At 43.4% G+C, this 20,784-nt stretch overlaps 1 protein-coding gene across 2 annotated transcripts in view; it reads right to left on the bottom strand.

Annotated features, from left to right (window-relative positions):
• Window positions 1–16,655: 16,655 nt before the first annotated feature.
• The window catches only part of GINM1 (glycosylated integral membrane protein 1), a 161,463-nt gene continuing 157,334 nt past the window's right edge, over window positions 16,656–20,784 (bottom strand). The window contains exons 7-8 of one of the 2 annotated variants that reach the window (XM_063917510.1): window positions 20,555–20,718; window positions 16,656–17,905 (exon numbers count right to left, since the gene is read on the bottom strand). In XM_063917510.1, the coding sequence (XP_063773580.1) occupies window positions 17,809–17,905; window positions 20,555–20,718 (261 nt within the window). In that variant the 3' untranslated portion in view covers window positions 16,656–17,808. The remainder of the gene's footprint in view (window positions 17,906–20,554; window positions 20,719–20,784) is intronic. The other variant, XM_063917509.1, reaches the window with a different exon arrangement.

Raw genomic sequence — 20,784 nt, 5'->3', positions numbered from 1 at the left:
GACGCCATACTAGAGGTGCGTCAGGTTCAGGGCATTGTCCTGCTGTCCCTGTTAAAAAAAAACACAAAAAAAACAAACTAAGAGGTTTAAATGCATTGTTTCCCGCATTCAGATTACCTGGATGGATATCCAGGATTGTATTTGCCATTTCACCGGAGTGATGGCAGTATGATGGTTTTCTTTCAACAGTAAGAGCCATTGTTATTCTGTACTAAGACGCTCTCCTGATTAAGGCGAGGTCGAGAAACAAGTGGTACAAATCGTTGTTTCTCTCTGACTGTTCTTCAACACAGGGAATGGCTGTTGTTCCCAACGACGCAGATGTCGGCGGTGGGTATCAGAGTAGATACTGAACGGTTGAGGTTCTGTGTTTTTCCTGTGGAAAAGAGGTCTGAGGATCCAGAGTCGGATCAGATTTGCATTGACAATCCATCAATATGTTCCATTAATGAAGCGGATGGGTGCGGCCTAAGAGGCCTTTTCGGTGAGCAGGTCAAATGCCAGAGTGGTTTTCAAGGGACCAGTTGGAAATATGGTCCGGGTCTCACCTGCACATGCATCGGAATATGATCTTAATGGCCTGGACATCGCTCCTGTGGTGTCTGCTCGGGTCTCACCTTCTAGAGGGACGAAGGTTCGGGATCCAGGATTAGATCCTGGTGTCCATGCATGCAGATCTCCGAGACTGGGGAACAGTCCTTGCAAGGGGCGTATTTCCAGAGGAAAAGGTCAAGCTGGGAAGCTTGTCTGCAATATGCTTTCTTGAATTAAGAGCTATTTTCGACAAACATATTCTTCGTGTCTGCCCGTGTTAGTTCTGTCGGACGACTTGACAGCAGTGGCGTAAGTAAGCCGCTAGGGCGGAACAAGGAGCAAAGCGGCAATGGCAGAAGATGCAAAAGTTTGCCGCTGGGTGGAAAGACTGGTAAATGCTATATTAGCGGTCTTCGCTCCGGAGGTAAACGACGGAGAAATAGATTTCCTCTGCAGACGCAATCTCCTTCCGGGAGAAATACAGTCGTCATTGAGAAGTTTTCACAGAAGTGACAAGTCTTTGAGGAGTGCCTCAATTGGACATGTTGGCGTCTCGCTTCAACGAGAGGCCTCAGGGATATTGTTCCAGGTCAAGGGACACTCAAGCTATGGCAGTGGACGCCCTCGTGACACCTTGAGTGTTTTCAGTCTGTGTGTCCCCTCCGCTTTCACTTTTTCTGAAGGTGATAAACGTAAGAAGAACAAAGGTTTAGGAGATCCTCGTTGTTCCAGTCTAGCCAAGGAAGGCTTGGTATCCAGTTTTTCATGATTACTCATAGAAGATTCCTGGCCGCTTCCTCTACGTGAGGAACTGTTACAAAGATCTGGGCGTGTATCAAGACTTACCGCGGCTGCGTTTGACGGCGTGGCGGTTGAATGCCATATCCTAGCCCGAAAGGGTATTCCCAGTGAAGTTGTTTCCACACTTTTTCAGGCTAGAAAAGAAGTAACGGCAAAGCCTTACCACCGTAGTTGGCGTAAAGATGTGTCTTTGTGTGAATCCAAGAAGGCACCTACGGAAGACTTTCAGCTGGGTCGTTCTTCTCCATTCCTTGCAAGCAGGTGTGGATGCAGGCCTAAAGTTAGGCTCTGTTTAAGTGCAGTTTTGGCCTTATAAATTTTCTTAAAAAAAAAAAAAAAGAATTGGCCACCTTTCTGGAAGTTCGGACTTTCGTGAAAGGAGTACTGCACATCCAACCTCCATTTGTGCCCCCATTGGCACCGTGGGACCTTGACGTGGTGTTGCGTTTTCTTGTGTCACACTGGTTGGAACCTTTATGAAAGGTTGTGTTAAAATTTCTCACTTGAAGAGTGGTCATGCTACTGGCTTTGGCGTCCGCAAGGCAGGTGTTGGAAGTAGCGGCTTTGTCTCACAAGAGCCCCTGTTGGATCTTCCATGTGGATAGAGCGGAATTGAGAACTCGGATAATAGTTCTGCAAAAAAGGTGGTTCTGTGTTTCGCAGAAACCAGCCTATTGTGATGCCTGTGGTTACTTAAGCATTGGCTGATTCAAGGTCTCTTGATGTAGTCGGGGCTTTGAATATTTATGTCGCCACTTTGGCTCAGATTGGGGAAACAGAGGCTCTGTTTGTCCGGTATGCTCCCAGCATGATTGGGGCGCCTGCGTCTATGCAGTCTGTTACACGCTGGATCTGTGATACGATTCGGCGTGCTCGTTCTACGGCTGGATTACCGTCACCGTAGTTGGTGGAGATCCATTCTACTAGGAAGATGGGCTCTTCTTGGGCGGATGCCCGAGGAGTCTCGGTGGTTCAACTTTGCTGAGCGGCTACTTGGTCGGGTTCAAACTCTTTTGCTAAAGTTCTACAAGTTTGATACCCTGGCTGATGGGGACCTCATGTTTGCTCAATCGGTGCTGCAGAGTCGTCCGTACTCTCCCACCCGGTCTGGAGCTTTGGTATAACCCCATGGTCCTTATGGAGTCCCCAGCATCCTCTAGGACACATGAGAAAATAGGATTTTAATACCTACCGGTAAATCCTTTTCTCTTAGTTCGTAGAGGATGCTGGGCGCCCGTCCCAGTGCGTACTGTGTCTGCAGTTATTGGTTATGGTTACACTCTTGTGGTGTTTCTTTTCTGTCAGGCTGTCGCTGACGTTGTGCTTGCCATGGCAGGCGTTGTCTTATTATTGGTTGTGTTGACACACTGGTTGTGTTACATATTCTCTCAGCATGTGGCTGTGTATTGTTCATGCCGTTGGCTGGTATTCTATTGAATGCCACGTTCTGCGGTATGTTCGTGGTGTGAGCTGGTATGACACTGTTTAAACAATAAATTCTTTCCTCGAAATGTCCGTCTCCCTGGGCACAGTTTTCTAACTGAGATCTAGAGGAGGGGCATAGAGGGAGGAGCCAGTTCACACCTATTCAAAGTCTTATAGTGTGCCTATGTCTCCTGCGGATCCCATCTATACCCCATGGTCCTTACGGAGTCCCCAGCATCCTCTACGGACTAAGAGAAAAGGATTTACCGGTAGGTATTAAAATCCTATTTTTTTTCTACATTCTACCCTTGAGGCTCTTTATGTTTAATTTGAGGAGGGTTTGTAGGGGAGGCACTTATATACCACTAAAAGGTAGCTCATAAAGTGCTGATGCCTCTATCCGTCACTAACCCCATGGTAAGCAGTGCCCCCCAGATCCTAGGGGCAGCTTTTGTACATCCCTATAATCTGGAAGTGTTCCCCAGATGAATGAAAACAAGATTTTTGGTACTTGCCTTAATTCTCTTTTTCTGACAGAGCCACACCCCGCATCCTGCTCTCCTTTCTCTCTCTCCTTTTTCTTTGTGGGTAGCCTGCCCACTCCTACTTCCCGTTTTTTTAAATTCTTATTCTTAGCTCTTCTCTGCTCTCTACTGTTTTTTACATTATAAAATTTAAAGAGGCTACCTACTTATGTACATACAAAGAAACAAAAATGGGGGAACCAAGCATTGGATCTTTCTTGATTTTTATGTATATGCACAAATATCCGGATCAGTATGCAAACTGTGAAGGAAAGATTCTCGTGCTTAAGCTCACCTTGCCTAGGCCTGAGGCACGTGGAGCAGAATCCCCGATAAGTGCCGGCTTATGGGGCTAATAGGATAGCCACGCTGGAATCCTTTAGCTGCGGTAACGCACTGCTGCTAATAGGATATCGGCCATGGAGTTAGTGTGGAGGTAGGATATAATAAGTTCCTTTTTGTGTCAAGACTCCATGTGCACTGTGGGGTGTGGGGCAGATATAACGTGCAGAGAGAGTTAGATTTGGGTGGGGTGTTTTCAAACAGAAATCTAAATTGCAGTGTAAAAATAAAGCAGCCAGTATTTACCCTACACAGAAACAAAATAACCCACCCAAATATAACTTTCTCTGCAAATGTTATATCTGCCACATCTGCAGTGCACATGGTTTTTCCCAACTGCTAACAAATTTGCTGCTGCGATCAACTCTGAAATACCCCCTGTATAAGGTCCCACACTTGATAGTGCATGTCTGAGCACAAACCAAGCATGAAGTCAAAGGAATTGTCTGTAGACCTCCGAGACAGGATTGTCTCGAGGCACAAATCTGGGGAAGGGTACAGAAAAATATCTGCTGCTTTGAAGGTCCCAATGATCACAGTGGCCTCCATCATCTGTAAATGGAAGAAGTTCAGAACCAAAAGGACTCTTCCTAGAGCTGGCTGGCCGTCTAAACTGAGCGATCGGGGGACAAGGGCCCTAGTCGGGGAGGTGACCAAGAATCCGATGGTCGCTCTTTCAGAGCTACAGCATTCCGCGGTGGAGAGAGGAGAACCTTCCAGAAGGACAACCATCTCTGCAGCAATCCACCAATCAGGCCTATATGGTAGAGTGGCCAGACGGAAGCAACTCCTTAGTAAAAAGCACATGGCAGCCCGCCTGGAGTTACCAAAATGTACCTGAAGGACTCTCAGACTATGAGATAAAAAATTCTCTGGTCTGATGAGACAAAAAATTTAACACTTTGGCATAAATGCCAGGCGTCATGTTTGGAGGAAACCAGGCACTGCTCATCAGCAGGCCAATACCATCCCTACAGTGAAGCATGGTGGTGGCAGCATCATGCTGTGGGGATGTTTTTCAGCGGCAGGAACTGGGAGAATAGTCAGGATAGAGGGAAAGATGAATGCAGCAATTTACAGAGACATCCTGGATGAAAACCTGCTCCAGAGCACTCTTGACCTCAGACTGGGGCGACGGTTCATCTTTCAGCAGGACAGCGACCATAGGCATACAGCCAAGATATATCAAGGAGTGGCTTCAGGACAACTCTGTAAATGTCTCTGAGTGGCCCAGCCAGAGCCCAGACTTGAATCCCATTGAATATCGCTGGAGAGATCTGAAAATGGCTGTGCACTGACGCTTCCCATCCAACCTGATGGAGCTTGAGATGTGCTGCAAAGAAGAATGGGCGAAACTGCCCTAACATAGGTGTGCCAAGCTTGTGGCATCATATTCAAAAATACTTGAGCTGTATTAGCTGCCAAAGGTGCATCAACAAAGTATTGAGCAAAGGCTGTGTACATGTGATTTATTCGTTTTTTAATTTTTTAGAAATTTGCAAAAATCTAAAAATAAACCTTCTTTCACGTTGTCATTATGGGGTATTGTGTGTAGAATTTTGAGGGGAAAAAAATGAATTTATTCCATTTTGGAATAAGGGTGCAACAAAAGTTCTACAGGTTTGATACCCTGGCTGCGGAGGATGTCTAATTTGGACATACGGCGTTGCAGGCGTCTCAACATGTTCCCGCCTGTTCCGGGAGCTTTGAGACGTCCCCATCATAATAAGTGTCCCCAGTAACCCTTAAGGATGTTAGAGAAAAGAGGATTTTAATTACCTACCGGTAAATCCTTTTCTTGTAATACATAAGGGATACTGCAAGTTATTGTTCTTGTGTGAAGTGGTTATCAGCTGTTGCTGCTTCTGTTTATACTAGCCTTTGCTAGTTTGTTCTTTTGCTGTGTGCTGGTTCGGTAATCTCACCACTCGTGTATTGTCATGTTTCCTCCTCTCAAGTATGTCCATCTCCTTCGGGCACACTTTTCCTAGACTGAGCTGTGAGGGAGGGCATAGAGGGGAGGAGCCAGCACACCCTGTTGAAGAAATCTAAAGTACACCGGCTCCTTTGGACCCCATCTATACCCCCATCGTAATAAGTGCCCCCAGTATCACTTATGGACTACGAGAAAAGGAATTACCAGTAGGTAATTAAAATCCTCTTTTTACAAACTACCATTACAGATTCCCAGATGTACAACAAACCTGTTACAATATCACATACTAAAGCTACCGCAAACCATATTTAGCTACACTATGGAGGTCATTCAAATCTGCTCGCTGGGCTGTGTTTTTTGCTGTCCTGTGTTCAGATAGTCTCCGCCTACAGTGGGAGTGTATTTTTGACGTGCAAGTATGCGATCCCATGTGTACGCAGAGCTGCTAAAATTCTGTGTGCGCTCTCTGCGCAGCCCAGGACTTACTCTTCCAGTGTGCTTGAATCAGGCTGATCGGGGCTGAAGCGGATATCAGACACCCCCTCTGAAAACGCTTCGGCACGCCTGCGTGTTCCAGACCACTCCCAGTAAACGGTCAGTTACCACCCACAAACGGCCACCTCCTGTCAATCACCTTGCGAACACCCGTGCAAACAGATTTTTCGCACCATCCCGTCACTCACCGGCGATCCCCGTTGTTGTCCGACGCGCGTGCGCATTGCGGTGCATACGCATGAGCTCTTATGACCTGATCGCCCGCTGTGCGAAAATGCACAGCAGCGATCAGATCTGAATTACTCCCTATACCATTTATCCCAATAGTGTGTTTCGATATAGGAGATTGTTACACAGCCATTTGCATGGAGAGATTGATACTTAGCCGCCTTCTATGGAGAGATTGATACTTAGCCATCTTGTATGGAGAGATTGATACTTGGTCCATGGTTCTGAGAGAGTGAGCTCTGTGATTCCCCCACGAGGGAGAAAACCTGTCGGTATTCCGGCGCCGGTATACTGTGCGCCGGGATCCCGACAGTCGGCAACCTGAAGACCGCTCGTCACCATAAATGCATCAACAATAATAAACAAAAAGAGATTAAGTAAGGATACAAAACACAGGGAAAACTGAGCCCTCACATAAGAAGTCACTGCTCTTTCACCACTAGAGATCAATACTACTCTCTATGCTAGTGATGTGCACCAGAAATTTTTTGGGTTTTGTGTTTTGGTTTTGGATTCGGTTCCGTGGCCGTGTTTTGGATTCGGACGAGTTTTGGCAAAACGTCCCTGAATTTTTTTTGTGGGATTCGGGTGTGTTTTGGATTCGGTTCCGCGGCCGTGTTTTGGATTCGGACGCGTTTTGGCAAAACCTCCCTGGAATTTTTTTGTCGGATTCGGATGTTTTTTTTACAAAAAACCCTCAAAAACAGCTTAAATCATAGAATTTGGGGGTCATTTTGATCCCATAGTATTATTAACCTCAATAACCATAATTTCCACTCATTTTCAGTCTATTCTGAACACCTCACACCTCACTATTATTTTTAATCCTAAAATTTGCACCGAGGTCGCTGGATGACTAAGCTAAGCGACCCAAGTGGCCGACACAAACACCTGGCCCATCTAGGAGTGGCACTGCAGTGTCAGACAGGATGGCAGATTTAAAGAAATAGTCCCCAAACAGCACATGATGCAAAGAAAAATGAAAGAAAAAAGAGGTGCAAGATGGAATTGTCCTTGGGCCCTCCCACCCACCCTTATGTTGTATAAACAGGACATGCACACTTTAACAAACCCATCATTTCAGCGACAGGGTCTGCCACACGACTGTGACTGAAATGACTGGTTGGTTTTGGCCCCCACCAAAAAAAGAAGCAATCAATCTCTCCTTGCACAAACTGGCTCTACAGAGGCAAGATGTCCACCTCCTCCTCTTCCTCACCCCTTTCACTGTGTACATCCCCCTCCTCACAGATTATTAATTCGTCCCCACTGGAATCCACCATCTCAGGTCCCTGTGTACTTTCAGGAGGCAATTGCTGGTGAATGTCTCCACGGAGGAATTGATTATAATTCATTTTGATGAACATCATCTTCTCCACATTTTCTGGAAGTAACCTCGTACGCCGATTGCTGACAAGGTGAGCGGCTGCACTAAACACTCTTTCGGAGTACACACTGGAGGGGGGGCAACTTAGGTAAAATAAAGCCAGTTTGTGCAAGGGCCTCCAAATTGCCTCTTTTTCCTGCCAGTATACGTACGGACTGTCTGACGTGCCTACTTGGATGCGGTCACTCATATAATCCTCCAGCATTCTTTCAATGGTGACAGAATCATATGCAGTGACAGTAGACGACATGTCAGTAATCGTTGGCAGGTCCTTCAGTCCGGACCAGATGTCAGCACTCGCTCCAGACTGCCCTGCATCACCGCCAGCGGGTGGGCTCGGAGTTCTTAGCCTTTTCCTCGCACCCCCAGTTGCGGGAGAATGTGAAGGAGGAGCTGTTGACGGGTCACGTTCCACTTGACTTGACAATTTCCTCACCAGCAGGTCTTTGAACCTCTGCAGACTTGTGTCTGCCGGAAAGAGAGATACATCGTAGGTTTTAAATCTAGGATCGAGCACGGTGGCCAAAATGTAGTGCTCTGATTTCAACAGATTGACCACCCGTGAATCCTGGTTAAGCGAATTAAGGGCTCCATCCACAAGTCCCACATGCCTAGCTGAATCTTTCTGTTTTAGCTCCTCCTTCAATGTCTCCAGCTTCTTCTGCAAAAGCCTGATGAGGGGAATGACCTGACTCAGGCTGGCAGTGTCTAAACTGACTTTACGTGTGGCAAGTTCAAAGGGTTGCAGAACCTTGCACAACGTTGAAATCATTCTCCACTGCGCTTGAGTCAGTTGCATTCCCCCTCCTTTGCCTATATCGTAGGCAGATGTATAGGCTTGAATGGCCTTTTGCTGCTCCTCCATCCTCTGAAGCATATAGAGGGTTGAATTCCACCTCGTTACCACCTCTTGCTTCAGATGATGGCAGGGCAGGTTCAGGACTGTTTGCTGGTGCTCCAGTCTTCGGCACGCGGTGGCTGAATGCCGAAAGTTGCCCGCAATTCTTCGGGCCACCGACAGCATCTCTTGCACGCCCCTGTCATTTTTTAAATAATTCTGCACCACCAAATTCAATGTATGTGCAAAACATGGGACGTGCTGGAATTTGCCCAGATGTAATGCACGCACAATATTGGTAGCGGTGTCCGATGTCACAAATCCCCAGGAGAGTCCAATTGGGGTAAGCCATTCTGTGATGATGTTCCTCAGTTTCCGTAAGAGGTTGTCAGCTGTGTGCCTCTTATGGAAAGCGGTGATACAAAGCGTAGCCTGCCTAGGAACGAGTTGGCGTTTGCGAGATGCTACTACTGGTGCCGCCGCTGCTGTTCTTGCTGCGGGAGGCAATACATCTACCCAGTGGGCTGTCACAGTCATATAGTCCTGAGTCTGCCCTGCTCCACTTGTCCGTGGTTAAGTGGACATTGGGTACAACTGCATTTTTTAGGACACTGGTTACTCTTTTTCTGACGTCTGTGTACATTTTCGGTATCGCCTGCCTAGAGAAATGGAACCTAGATGGTATTTGGTACCGGGGACACAGTACCTCAATCAAGTCTCTAGTTCGCTGTGAATTAACGGTGGATACCGGAAACACGTTTCTCACCACCCAGGCTGCCAAGCCCTGAGTTATCCGCTTTGCAGCAGGATGACTGCTGTGATATTTCATCTTCCTCGCAAAGGACTGTTGGACAGTCAATTGCTTACTGGAAGTAGTACAAGTGGTCTTCCGACTTCCCCTCTGGGATGACGATCGACTCCCAGCCGCAACATCAGCAGCGCCAGCAGCAGTAGGCGTTACACTCAAGGATGCATCGGAGGAATCCCAGGCAGGAGAGGACTCATCAGACTTGACAGTGACATGGCCTGCAGGACTATTGACTTTCCTGTCTATGGAGGAAATTTACACTGAGGGAGTTGGTGGTGTGGTTTGCAGGAGCTTGGTTACAAGAGGAAGGGATTTAGTTGGCAGTGGACTGCTTCTGCTGTCACCCAAAGTTTTTGAACTTGTCACTGACTTCTGATGAATGCGGTCCAGGTGACGTATAAGGGAGGATGTTCCAAAGTGGTTAACGTCCTTACCCCTACTTATTACATCTTGACAAAGGCAACACACGGCTTGACACCTGTTGTCCGCATTTGTGTTGAAATAATTCCACACTGAAGAGGTGATTTTTTTTGTATTTTGACCAGGCATGTCAATGGCCATATTCGTCCCACGGACAACAGGTGTCTCCCCGGGTGCCTGACTTAAACAAACCACCTCACCATCAGAATCCTCCTTGTCAATTTCCTCCCCAGCGCCAGCAACACCCATATCCTCATCCTGGTGTACTTCAACAGTGACATCTTCAATTTGACTATCAGGAACTGGACTGCGGGTGCTCCTTCCAGCACTTGCAGGGGCCGTGCAAATGGTGGAAGGCGCAACCTCTTCCCGTCCAGTGTTGGGAAGGTCAGGCATCGCAACCGACACAATTGGTCTCTCCTTGGGGATTTGTGATTTAGAAGAACGCACTGTTCTCTGCTGTGCTTTTGCCATCTTAACTCTTAAGTATTCTACCGGGAGGATGAGTGCTTCCATCCTCATGTGAAGCTGAACCACTAGCCATGAACATAGGCCAGGCCCTCAGTCGTTCCTTGCCACTCCGTGTCGTAAATGGCACATTGGCAAGTTTACGCTTCTCCTCAGACGATTTTGATTTAGATTTTTAGGTCATTTTACTGAGCTTTATTTTTTGGGATTTTACATGCTCTCTACTATGACATTGGGCATCGGCCTTGGCAGACGACGTTGATGGCATTTCATCGTCTCGGCCATGACTAGTGGCAGCAGCTTCAGCACGAGGTGGAAGTGGATCTTGATCTTTCCCTATTTTACCCTCCACATTTTTGTTCTCCATTTTTTAATGTGTGGAATTATATGCCAGTAATATATCAATAGCAATGGCCTACTACTACTATATATACTGCGCACCACAGGTATGGATGGATAGTATACTTGACGACATAGAGGTAGGTAGAGCAGTGGCCTACTGTACCGTACTGCTATATATTATATATACTGGTGGTCAGCAAACTGTGCAAAACTGAAATGCACGACAGGTATGGATGGATAGTATACTTGACGACACAGAGGTAGGTAGAGCAGTGGCCTACTGTACCGTACTGCTATATATTATATGTACTGGTGGTCAGCAAACTGTGCAAAACTGAAATGCACCACAGGTATGGATGGATAGTATACTTGACGACACAGAGGTAGGTAGAGCAGTGGCCTACTGTACCGTACTGCTATATATTATATATACTGGTGGTTAGCAAACTGTGCAAAACTGAAATGCACCACAGGTATGGATGGATAGTATACTTGACGACACAGAGGTAGAGCAGTGGACTACTGTACCGTACTGCTATATATATAGTTATACTGGTGGTCAGCAAAATTCTGCACTGTCCTCCTACTATATACTACAATGCAGCACAGATATGGAGCGTTTTTCAGGCAGAGAACGTATAATACTGGTGGTCACTGGTCAGAAAAACTCTGCACTGTCCTCCTACTATATAATACTGATGGTCCCCAGTCCCCATAATAAAGCAATTAACACACTGAGCACAGATATTTGCAGCACACTAAGCACAGATATGGAGCGTTTCTCAGGCAGAGAACGTAGATATTTGCACTTGCAGCACACTGAGTACAGATATTTGCAGCCCACTGAACATAGAAACTGAGAGGACGCCAGCCACGTCCTCTCACGATCATCTCCAATGCACGAGTGAAAAACGGCGGCGATGCGCGGCTCCTTATATAGAATACGATTCTCGCGAGAATCCGACTGCGGGATGATGACATTCGGGCGCGCTCGGGTTAACCGAGCAAGGCGGGAGGATCCGAGTTGCTCGGACCCGTGAAAAAAAAAGGTGAAGTTTGGGCGGGTTCAGATCCCGAGGATCCGAACCCGCTCATCACTATCTCTATCTAACACCTAGATAAATGATTCATTTGAAAATGACTAGATACTTTCAAACTGTACTGACTTTTATTTTCTGGATGTGCAGTGCATAGGTAGAGTAGACACAATCTATTGGTGACAGAAAGTACCTCGGTGCCAAAAAAGGATAAGCTGCACACAGGTTGGTCAGAGGGTATCCCCAATACCAAGATATTAGCGTGAACAAATATAGTTAGACCAGATGCAGTGCGCACTGCATCTGGTCTAACTATATTTGTTCAGAGTAGACACAATCTGACCGGTTGTAAACTGTAATCTCTGACTAAAGATCTTGTGAAATGTCAAGGCACAGACCCGTAGATAAGCATCACTGCACACCAAAGAAGTCAGCATATTTACTTCCTTCACAAACTTGTTATGGACCTCAAAAGAAGCCACTGGAGAGCCTTGATCATCTACGGCTACAAGAGTGGTCTGTGACAGCAGGAGAGTTTTGACAGTCTGCGAGCTGCTTTTGGGGAGGAAGCAAAGTCCCAAACCACTGTGTTAGAATGGTTTGCAGAATTTTTGCATGAGAGACGGTCCCTGGAAGATGAGGAATGCTGCAGCTGACCTGTATCCGCCATCACCGAGGACAACGTTGCTGCTATGCTGGCCATAGTTGAGTTGGACACCAGGGTGACTATGGCCCAGTTAGGAGATAGGCATCTAATTGTGATCCGTCCGCTTGATACTCCACAAAAAGTTTGTCCTGAGCAAGGTTTCTGCACGCTGGGTGCCCCATCAGCTGACTGAAGAGCAGAAGGAGGCTCGGAGGACTTGTTGCTACAACATGCTGGCCAGGTTTTGATGGCAGTCAAATATGAGATTTGTTTGGAGTCACTGGAAGCTGCAGTGGAAACCTTCATCCAGCATGTAGAAGACATGAATTTCAGACTGCTCCAGCTGCTTCGCCAAGTGGTTTGGGAACATAGAACTTTGCATAGGCTCCTCTGGCAAATACTTAAAAAAAAAAAAAAAAAATGTAATGTTCACTTTGGAAGTAAAATACTTTTTGTGTATAAGGAAACTTATTGCACACCCCTCGTATTATAATCATCATAATCATCATCATCATAATAGAGTAATAGTACAAGAAATTATTAGAGATATTGGTAAAGAATGCATATTATCTCTCAAGTTCCCACAAGTATTTGTCAGCCATATTGTCTTGGTTTGACTCAAACACATGGTAGAATAAGCCAGAAAAATTTTAGGAGGTAGCATACCACATACCCTTTTATTTATTAATGTACAGAGCACATCCTCACACAGCCAAATAATAGTTTGATGGGTTCCATGCATGGCCCATGAGGCTTACTTTTTGAGCCTGAACCTCATAAAAGACAACATTGCACTCCCTCACTGTTCTCCCTTCCCTCATGGAGATGCACATGGCTGATGAATTGGAGTGGCAAAGTATCCAGGAGCAAATTAAACCAAGAGCTATTCCATAATATAGTTATATAGTATGAATTTAGTAACAAAGGATGCTGTACAGAGCATTTGGAAAGTTAATGAATTCTTTGTAGTACTGTGGAATAATACTTTTAGCCCTCTTGTCCACCTGGCCGTTAATATCCAGGGGACCACAGGAGCTAGGTACACACAGATCCACCCAAAATGGAAACCTTACTGTACAGATTTCCCTGAGTCACTTGATCAATAGAGGGCTAGTAGGTCTGTCTGGGTGAGTTCTAGAAGGGGGTGATGTATTTGCAGAACAGAATATGGTGGGAACCAGGACCAGGACCAGAATATGTAAGAGACATTCCTGCAGAGGAAGATGAGCCAGGAGGCTGACTGTACCATTGAAGTTAGACCTGCCTGGGTGTGTGGCTGCTGGAGAACTGCTGCTGAGAAACTAGATTGCAGGTTAGTACCTGTGGTGGCTGGAGAGCAGGCCGTAGTAAAGAGGAAAACACTCTTTGGATGTGCAGTGTGGACGAACACAGGCAACACCATGTTTAGCACCATATGTCATTGTACTGAAAGATGGCAGGTAAGCACATTTTTTTTTCTTTATATTAGGAAACAAGAAGTGGACAAATGTCTGAATGCTACAGGGTATATTTATTAAAGACTGGTTTTTCACAGCCGCCGATTCTCTGTGGAGTTGAGGGGGGAGTTAAAAGGACAATAGTAATCATGCTTGTTTTGTATGCATTATTATTATTGCCCTTTTAAAACCAACCCCTGATTACTGGTGGGTTTCAAAAATGGATCTTAGGTAAATGTACCCCTACAAGTGTGCCTGATGGAGAACACAAAAGAGACATATGAGTAAGTAAAGAATCCAAAGTCCTGCTTTCCTACTAGGTGCTGACAGAATAGATCCTAAGATGACCCCATGCTGCCTGGTAGCAATACTGGATTCATGTAAAATGGACTGAATGGAACATTTGTATTAAACAAGCTAGAGTCCCCCTCCCCCCCAAAAAAAAAGAAAAGAAAAAAAGAAACAAGATTACAAACAAAATCTGTGATGCAAAGATTGAATGGCTCTTGTCTGTATCAGTCACAGATGTTATTAAAAAGTCCCAATATAATAGTTACTATATTAATGTATAATAAGGTGCCACCCAGCAGAGCTTTTTTGAAGTTAACAAAATCCCGCCCCTGTGTGAGTGACAATCTGATAGCCATTTATTTTCTCTGATTCTCTGCTAGACTGTCACCCAAGTGATTCCATCTCCACACACAAGCATCTGGCACAGACAGGGAGTACATGTGACAGGACAGCAGACATGTCAGGGGAACCTGGATTTTGTTGAATCCTGTTACAGCATTAGAAATGAATTAGGACAATTCAATAGCAAAATAAAGTGTAGAGAGGTCAGTGATAGCAGCAGAGACAACACTCACTGGACATAGAAACATTTTGGTGTTAGCAGCTGTGCTGAAAATTGAACTGTACAAGGCGACAACTTGGAAAGACATGAAAGCTTAGACGTGAATACAAAACATTTTATTGATTCAATTTCTTTTTTTTCTTCTTTTAACAAAACAGAAAAAGATTAAATTACTTTTTAAAAAATAAAAATCACATTTGGTTATTTAGCTTTTTTTAAAAATGGAAAAAAAATGTAGTATGCAGTGAACCAAAATGAGACTTTAACATGTTCATTTGTATTACTAAGGTACAGCACATTCAATTTATGATGTAGAACTTACAGTATGGCATATATTTATTGTACTACAATTTCCTGAGCAAAGAGAACAGGGTCATCTCTTGTTTTTGTCAGAAACCACTTTACATTATGTATTATTCCTTTGATATAACTAAGAATCAAAACTGATAAATACAAACTATCGGCGGTATCCTAGTAGCAGTGGCACTTTTCCGCTACTAATAGGATCACCTGGGGTATCCTATAAGCCCCAATGCCGGCATCTTTTTCCTACTGAGGCACCTGAAGAATACTCCCCGATAAGAAGAGCTGCAATAACACATGGGATCCGTGACTTATCCCCGATCCCATTTGTCTTAGTGCGATCGCGGGACCAATTTCTGCTGTTAAGAATGTGCATCAAATTGGATACTGTGATAATGACCATTGGTCATACTTTGCTATATCCGGCTGTTTTTAACAGACAACATCGCATCGGGGCTAATAGCATACCGCCCTGTGCCTCATAATCAAAGCAAACTACGAAAAATTATAAAGATATTTGTGGCTCATTATCAATAAAAAATAAATACAAAATATGCCTGTGAAAATACAATCTTTATCCTAAAGAACTGCAAATGAATTAGTGTTACTTAGAGACAGCACTTGATGTCAAATGCTAATACTCTATTTTATTAGTTTCCAGTCTTAAAAGATGCATGGCACAAAATGGTGAGCAACAGCTCCAAATCCCCCCCACCCCTTATTTGTTAAAACATTGTTCTCAAACTCGGTCCTCAGGACGCCAGACTGTTCATGTTTCTCCTCATAGAATCACAAGTGAAATAATTAGCTCCACCTGTGGATCTTTTAAAATGTGTCAGTGGGTAATGACTACACCTGTCACCTGCTAGATGACCTGAAAAAAAAGTGAGCTTTTTGGGGTCTTGAGAACAGAGGCCCATATTTATCAAGCCTTGGGGAGTGATAAATTGCAGTTCCTAACTGCCATGTTACAGGCTGTGTTTGAAAAATGACAGGAGCTGATTGGTTGGTACTTTATCACTCTCCAAAGCTTTATAAATATGGGCCCGAGTTTGAGGACGACAGTGTTAAAAGATAAATAAAGTTGGCTAAATGCCTAGAGTAAAAGTGCTTGGTGTTGTATGAACTGCTCATGAATATGAAATATCTCATCAAAAATTTGATTGGATAAAAAATTCAGCATTTTTAAACTTGTGATGTTGGCGCAAAAATATAATGTATTCTGAAAACATTGTGTTGAACGCACATACCTGTAAAAAATTTTTTTGGTTAATAACAATGTTTAAGCTCTTTTTTGAAAAAGTGGTGGAACGGAGATAATGGTATTTGTATCTCAATTGAGATTGTACTGGACAGTCCTTTCCCACGGGTAACTCTCTCCCTGCTATCCCTAATAGTACCTCTCGCGGCTCGCTGTTAACAGCATCAGCGTGCACCGCGGGTTTAGCTGGTCCCCTTCTCTCCCGTTGCTGCGGCTGCTCCGGCTCTGTGTTGCTCGTGCGGCATGCTTGCTTGGGAGCGTGTCAGCGTATCAGTGTTGGCATACACTGATAGAATGTCCTCCGTCTCTGCACCATAAAGTATCCAATGCGTTTCTGGTTACAAAACCCTTTAACTAGCACGCCGCACGAGCAACACAGAGCCGGAGCAGCCGCAGCAACGGGAGAGACGGGACCAGCTACACCCGCGGTGCACGCTGATGCTGTTAACAGCGAGCCGCGAGAGGTACTATTAGGGATAGCAGGGAGAGAGTTACCCATGGGAAAGGACTGTCCAGTACAATCTCAATTGAGATACAAATACCATTATCTCCGTTCCACCACTTTTTCAAAAAAGAGCTTAAACATTGTTATTAACCAAATTTTTTTTTTACAGGTATGTGCGTTCAACACATTATTTAAATTAATCAAGCGCTCCTTTTTAGTGTTTTATTATTGTTTATTATATGGAGCTGCTAACATAAACATAAGCGCGGTAATTATCTTATTATTCTGAAAACAGTTTATATTATAACAGTCTCAAACTATTTCTAAATTATCTTATTCAAGAATGTAGGTGGGATGTTTTTAGCTTGAAAATCAAATTAGACATTTATAGAGAAATTCTGATCTGAGATTCATAAATTAGGAGATGCAGAATGGCTCCCCTAAAATAGGAGTATTTTTTATTATTTTTTTTGTTTATCCTTTTCAAAACAATTTGAATGTTAAAAGAAGCGGACATAGGGCAGTATCCTTAGGCAGGGGAAACCAAATCCCCGAACGCAGCCATGTTTTCGCTGCGGCTCCCGAAAACACATAGGTTTCACTGAACCTGTATGTTTGCAGGAGGAAAGATATTTTTTCTGGGCAAACCTAATTGGATAGCCTGTAAAAAACACATTAGTGAAACATTGGAAAAAAGTTCAAAAAACATAAGCAAAGTTTTACTGTGGCTAATAGGATACCGCCCATATAACAGGACTGATGGGCATACTGCAATGTATAGAGCAGTATCCAGAGGCAAATGTACATTTGATGGGTGATGCTCCGCCTCCATTAGGTCTCCTATGCACAAGCATTTAACACGCATACAAAAATCCTATAAAACAAGCTTCGTCACTGATAGTCCAACAAAAAATCTAACCATTACATTACCTTTATACATACTTTCCTATACAACTTGCTTTATTCATTTCAACATTTCCTACTATGTTAAATAAAATAAAATGGAGTTCTATGGGAACATTTATTAACTGTATAGATAGAAAACTATGCTGAAGGGAAACTTTAATACAGTTTTTATGAACGCGTCAAAGTAAAACATTTTATCTTCCTGTTTCGATGTGTATGAAGTTCCACCATGTGTCCTGATACTCTGCTTAGCAGCCACTCACTCTCCTGGGAAGAGAGGCGTCTTAACTGGTCTCTGATCATCATTTACAGCTGGAGGCAAAAAATCCAATTGTAAGAATTGAACTAGCAGACAAAATGGCAAAATCTAGATTCATAGAATGTTTCCTTTCTCCATGGTATCGGTGCTGCTTGACAATAAAGGAACAAACTTTGGAGATTCCTCAAGATCATTAGACTGCAGAATCCCCCTAAAAACATAAACATAGGTTCGTTATTAAAACCCCACCACATAAAATTATTTTATATAATTGTAACCACATTAAAATAACAAAGCTAGTTTAATTTTGAAAATAATCTTGCAAAACTGTCGCAAAGGTGCATTTTGACAGGATATAAAAATATTTCAAAGTAATGCCAGAAACTGAGATTAAGGGGTCAATCCAATTGGCTTGTGCGAGTCATTTTCACGGCAAATTTTCACTGCAAATTGCTTTCAATCTCGCACTACTTTTTCAGAGTAAAGTCGCAATCTTTTTGTGTGCACCCCCCTGAAGGTGGGAAAAAGTAGGGAAAATCTTTACTGTAAATGTAAAAATGTCGGGACTCGCTTCAGAACCCCTTGCCAACCCTTCCATATCCCCCAATCACTTAAAAGGCATTTGGAGGTTTCCAATTAACTTATTTGGGCCAATGATAATAACAGCTTCAAACACAGAGTGCCTGCAGCCCTATGTCACCAAGACAATTTTAACATTTAGAGGAGCCCAATGACAATTCTGCCAGGAATCTGTTGCCACCAGGAAGTGACAATTCAGGGGATAGGGGCTAGTATGCCACTAGGGGGAATATTTTTGATGGGGTGGTGAGAAGTAAAATTACAATTTGGGGCCTGTGGACACAGGGTTGGGGTGTGGGGTGCAAAACACTCCCTAGGTGTGTGTGTGTGTGTGTGTATATATATATATATATATATATATATATATATATATATATATATATATATATACATACACATACATACATACATACATACAGGTTGAGTATCCCATATCCAAATATTCCGAAATACGGAATTTTTTGAGTGAGTTAGTGAAATGTTTGTTTTCTGATAGCTCAGTGTACACAAACTTTGTTTAATACACAAAGTTATTTAAAAAATTGTATTAAATGACCTATAGGCTGTTTGTATAAGGTGTATGTGAAACATAAAAGAATTGTGTGTATGTACACACACTTTGTTTAATGCACAGAGTTATTAAAATATTGGCTAAAATTACCTTCAGGCTGTGTGTACAAGGTGTATATGAAACATAAATGCATTCTGTGCTTAGATTTAGGTCCCACCATCATGCTATCTCATTATGGTATACAATTATTCCAAAATACGGAAAAATCCGATATCCAAAATAATTCTGGTCCCAAGCATTTTGGATAAGGGATACTCAACCTGTGTGTATGTATGTATGTATGTATGTATGTATGTATGTATATATATATATATATATATATATATATTTATTTATTTTTAAGAAATAGTTAATTATATCTTTAAAAACCCTTTTAAAATCTTTAATAATAATTTTATTAATTTAGCGCTCTTTCACCAACAGGACTCAAGGCGCTTTATTTAAAAAACAAAAAACAAAACCGAGGACAATTTAGGTGTGTTTTTTGGGAAAAACATTCATCTGTTAACTCATTACCCTGTTAAATGCATCCCATATAACAGAGAAAACACATCAGGAGCCAAATTTTCGGTTATAAAATATTCTTCTATCAGGATGAAGTTCTCTGAACTGTAAAATAGATACATAGGGTATTCAATTGTTTGAAAAGTCAGTTGGGAGTCTGTTTTTTCCTATCTAATAGGAAAAAAACAGACACCTGACCGACTTTTTAAACAATTGAATTCCACCCTTAAAGTCTCCAGGATCATTTGGGGATGTAAGATTTCTGTCTATACCTGTGAATGTTTAACCATACTCAATTGTATATGTGAGAAATCTAAAGGAAACAAAAAGGGAGGAACTACAACAAGATGTCTGACAGTAACTCCCCCATCCTAGTTACTACACAGAGCCACCTATTCATGGGAGCTACAGCACTATGGGGGTCATTCTGAGTTGATCGCTCGCTAGCAGTTTTTAGCAGCCGTGCAAACGCTATGCCGCCGCCCACTGGGAGTGTATTTTAGCTTAGTAGAAGTGCGAACGAATGTATCGCAGAGCGCATGCAAAAAATGTGTGTGTAGTTTCAGAGTAGCTCAAAACCTAGTCAGCGCTTGCGATCGCTTCAGCCTATTCAGTTCCGGATTTGACATCACACATCCGCCCAGCCACGCCTGCGGTTTTTTCTGGCACGCCTGCGTTTTCCCAAACACTCCCTTAAAACAGTCAGTTGCCACCCAGAAACGCCCACTTCATGTCATTCACTCTGCGGCAACCAGTGCAACTGAAATGCATCGCTAGACCCTGTGCAAAACTACATCATTTGTTGTGCCCATACGTACCGCGTGCGCATTGCGCCGCATACGCAGAACTGTCGTTTTTTAGCCTGATCGCTGCGCTGCAAACAAATGCAGCTAGCGATCAACTCGGAATTACCCCCTATGAGGGCTGTGCAGGAAAGTAAAACAGCGAGCCAATAGGTAACAGTTTAGAACCCTTTGCATATCAAAAGTACACTTTCCATCTTTTAATTTTTTTTACATTAAAGGCCATGTTTCATTACATCACAATAACATGAAAAATACATATTTAGTATATGTGGACAAATGACAACAATTACAAAAGACACTGTAAAATTTTGTGGCAAATAAGTTTCACTTCTAATTAAAAAAAAATAATAATTGCCTTATTAACTGCCAATTAACTGGTCCAAAGGAAATTGGGACTTACTTTTGTTCACGCAATGGGTACACAATCTTCAGCAGCTCCAGTACAATAGCTGCTCCAATCACTCCAAAAACAACAACCTGTAGGAGGTCAACCAAGATGGGATATAGAACAAACCATATGTGGCACAGCTTCTCCCTCACATCATCGGCAATCTGACACATTACCTAAAATTAAACAAACGTTATACAAAAGCACTAGAAACTATTTACATGTACACAGGTTTTATTTGC

Source organism: Pseudophryne corroboree, chromosome 4 (genome assembly GCF_028390025.1).
Source record: "Pseudophryne corroboree isolate aPseCor3 chromosome 4, aPseCor3.hap2, whole genome shotgun sequence".
NCBI lineage: Eukaryota > Metazoa > Chordata > Amphibia > Anura > Myobatrachidae > Pseudophryne > Pseudophryne corroboree.
Note: the sequence above shows the minus strand (reverse complement) of the source record. Positions and strands in the feature narration are given on the sequence as shown.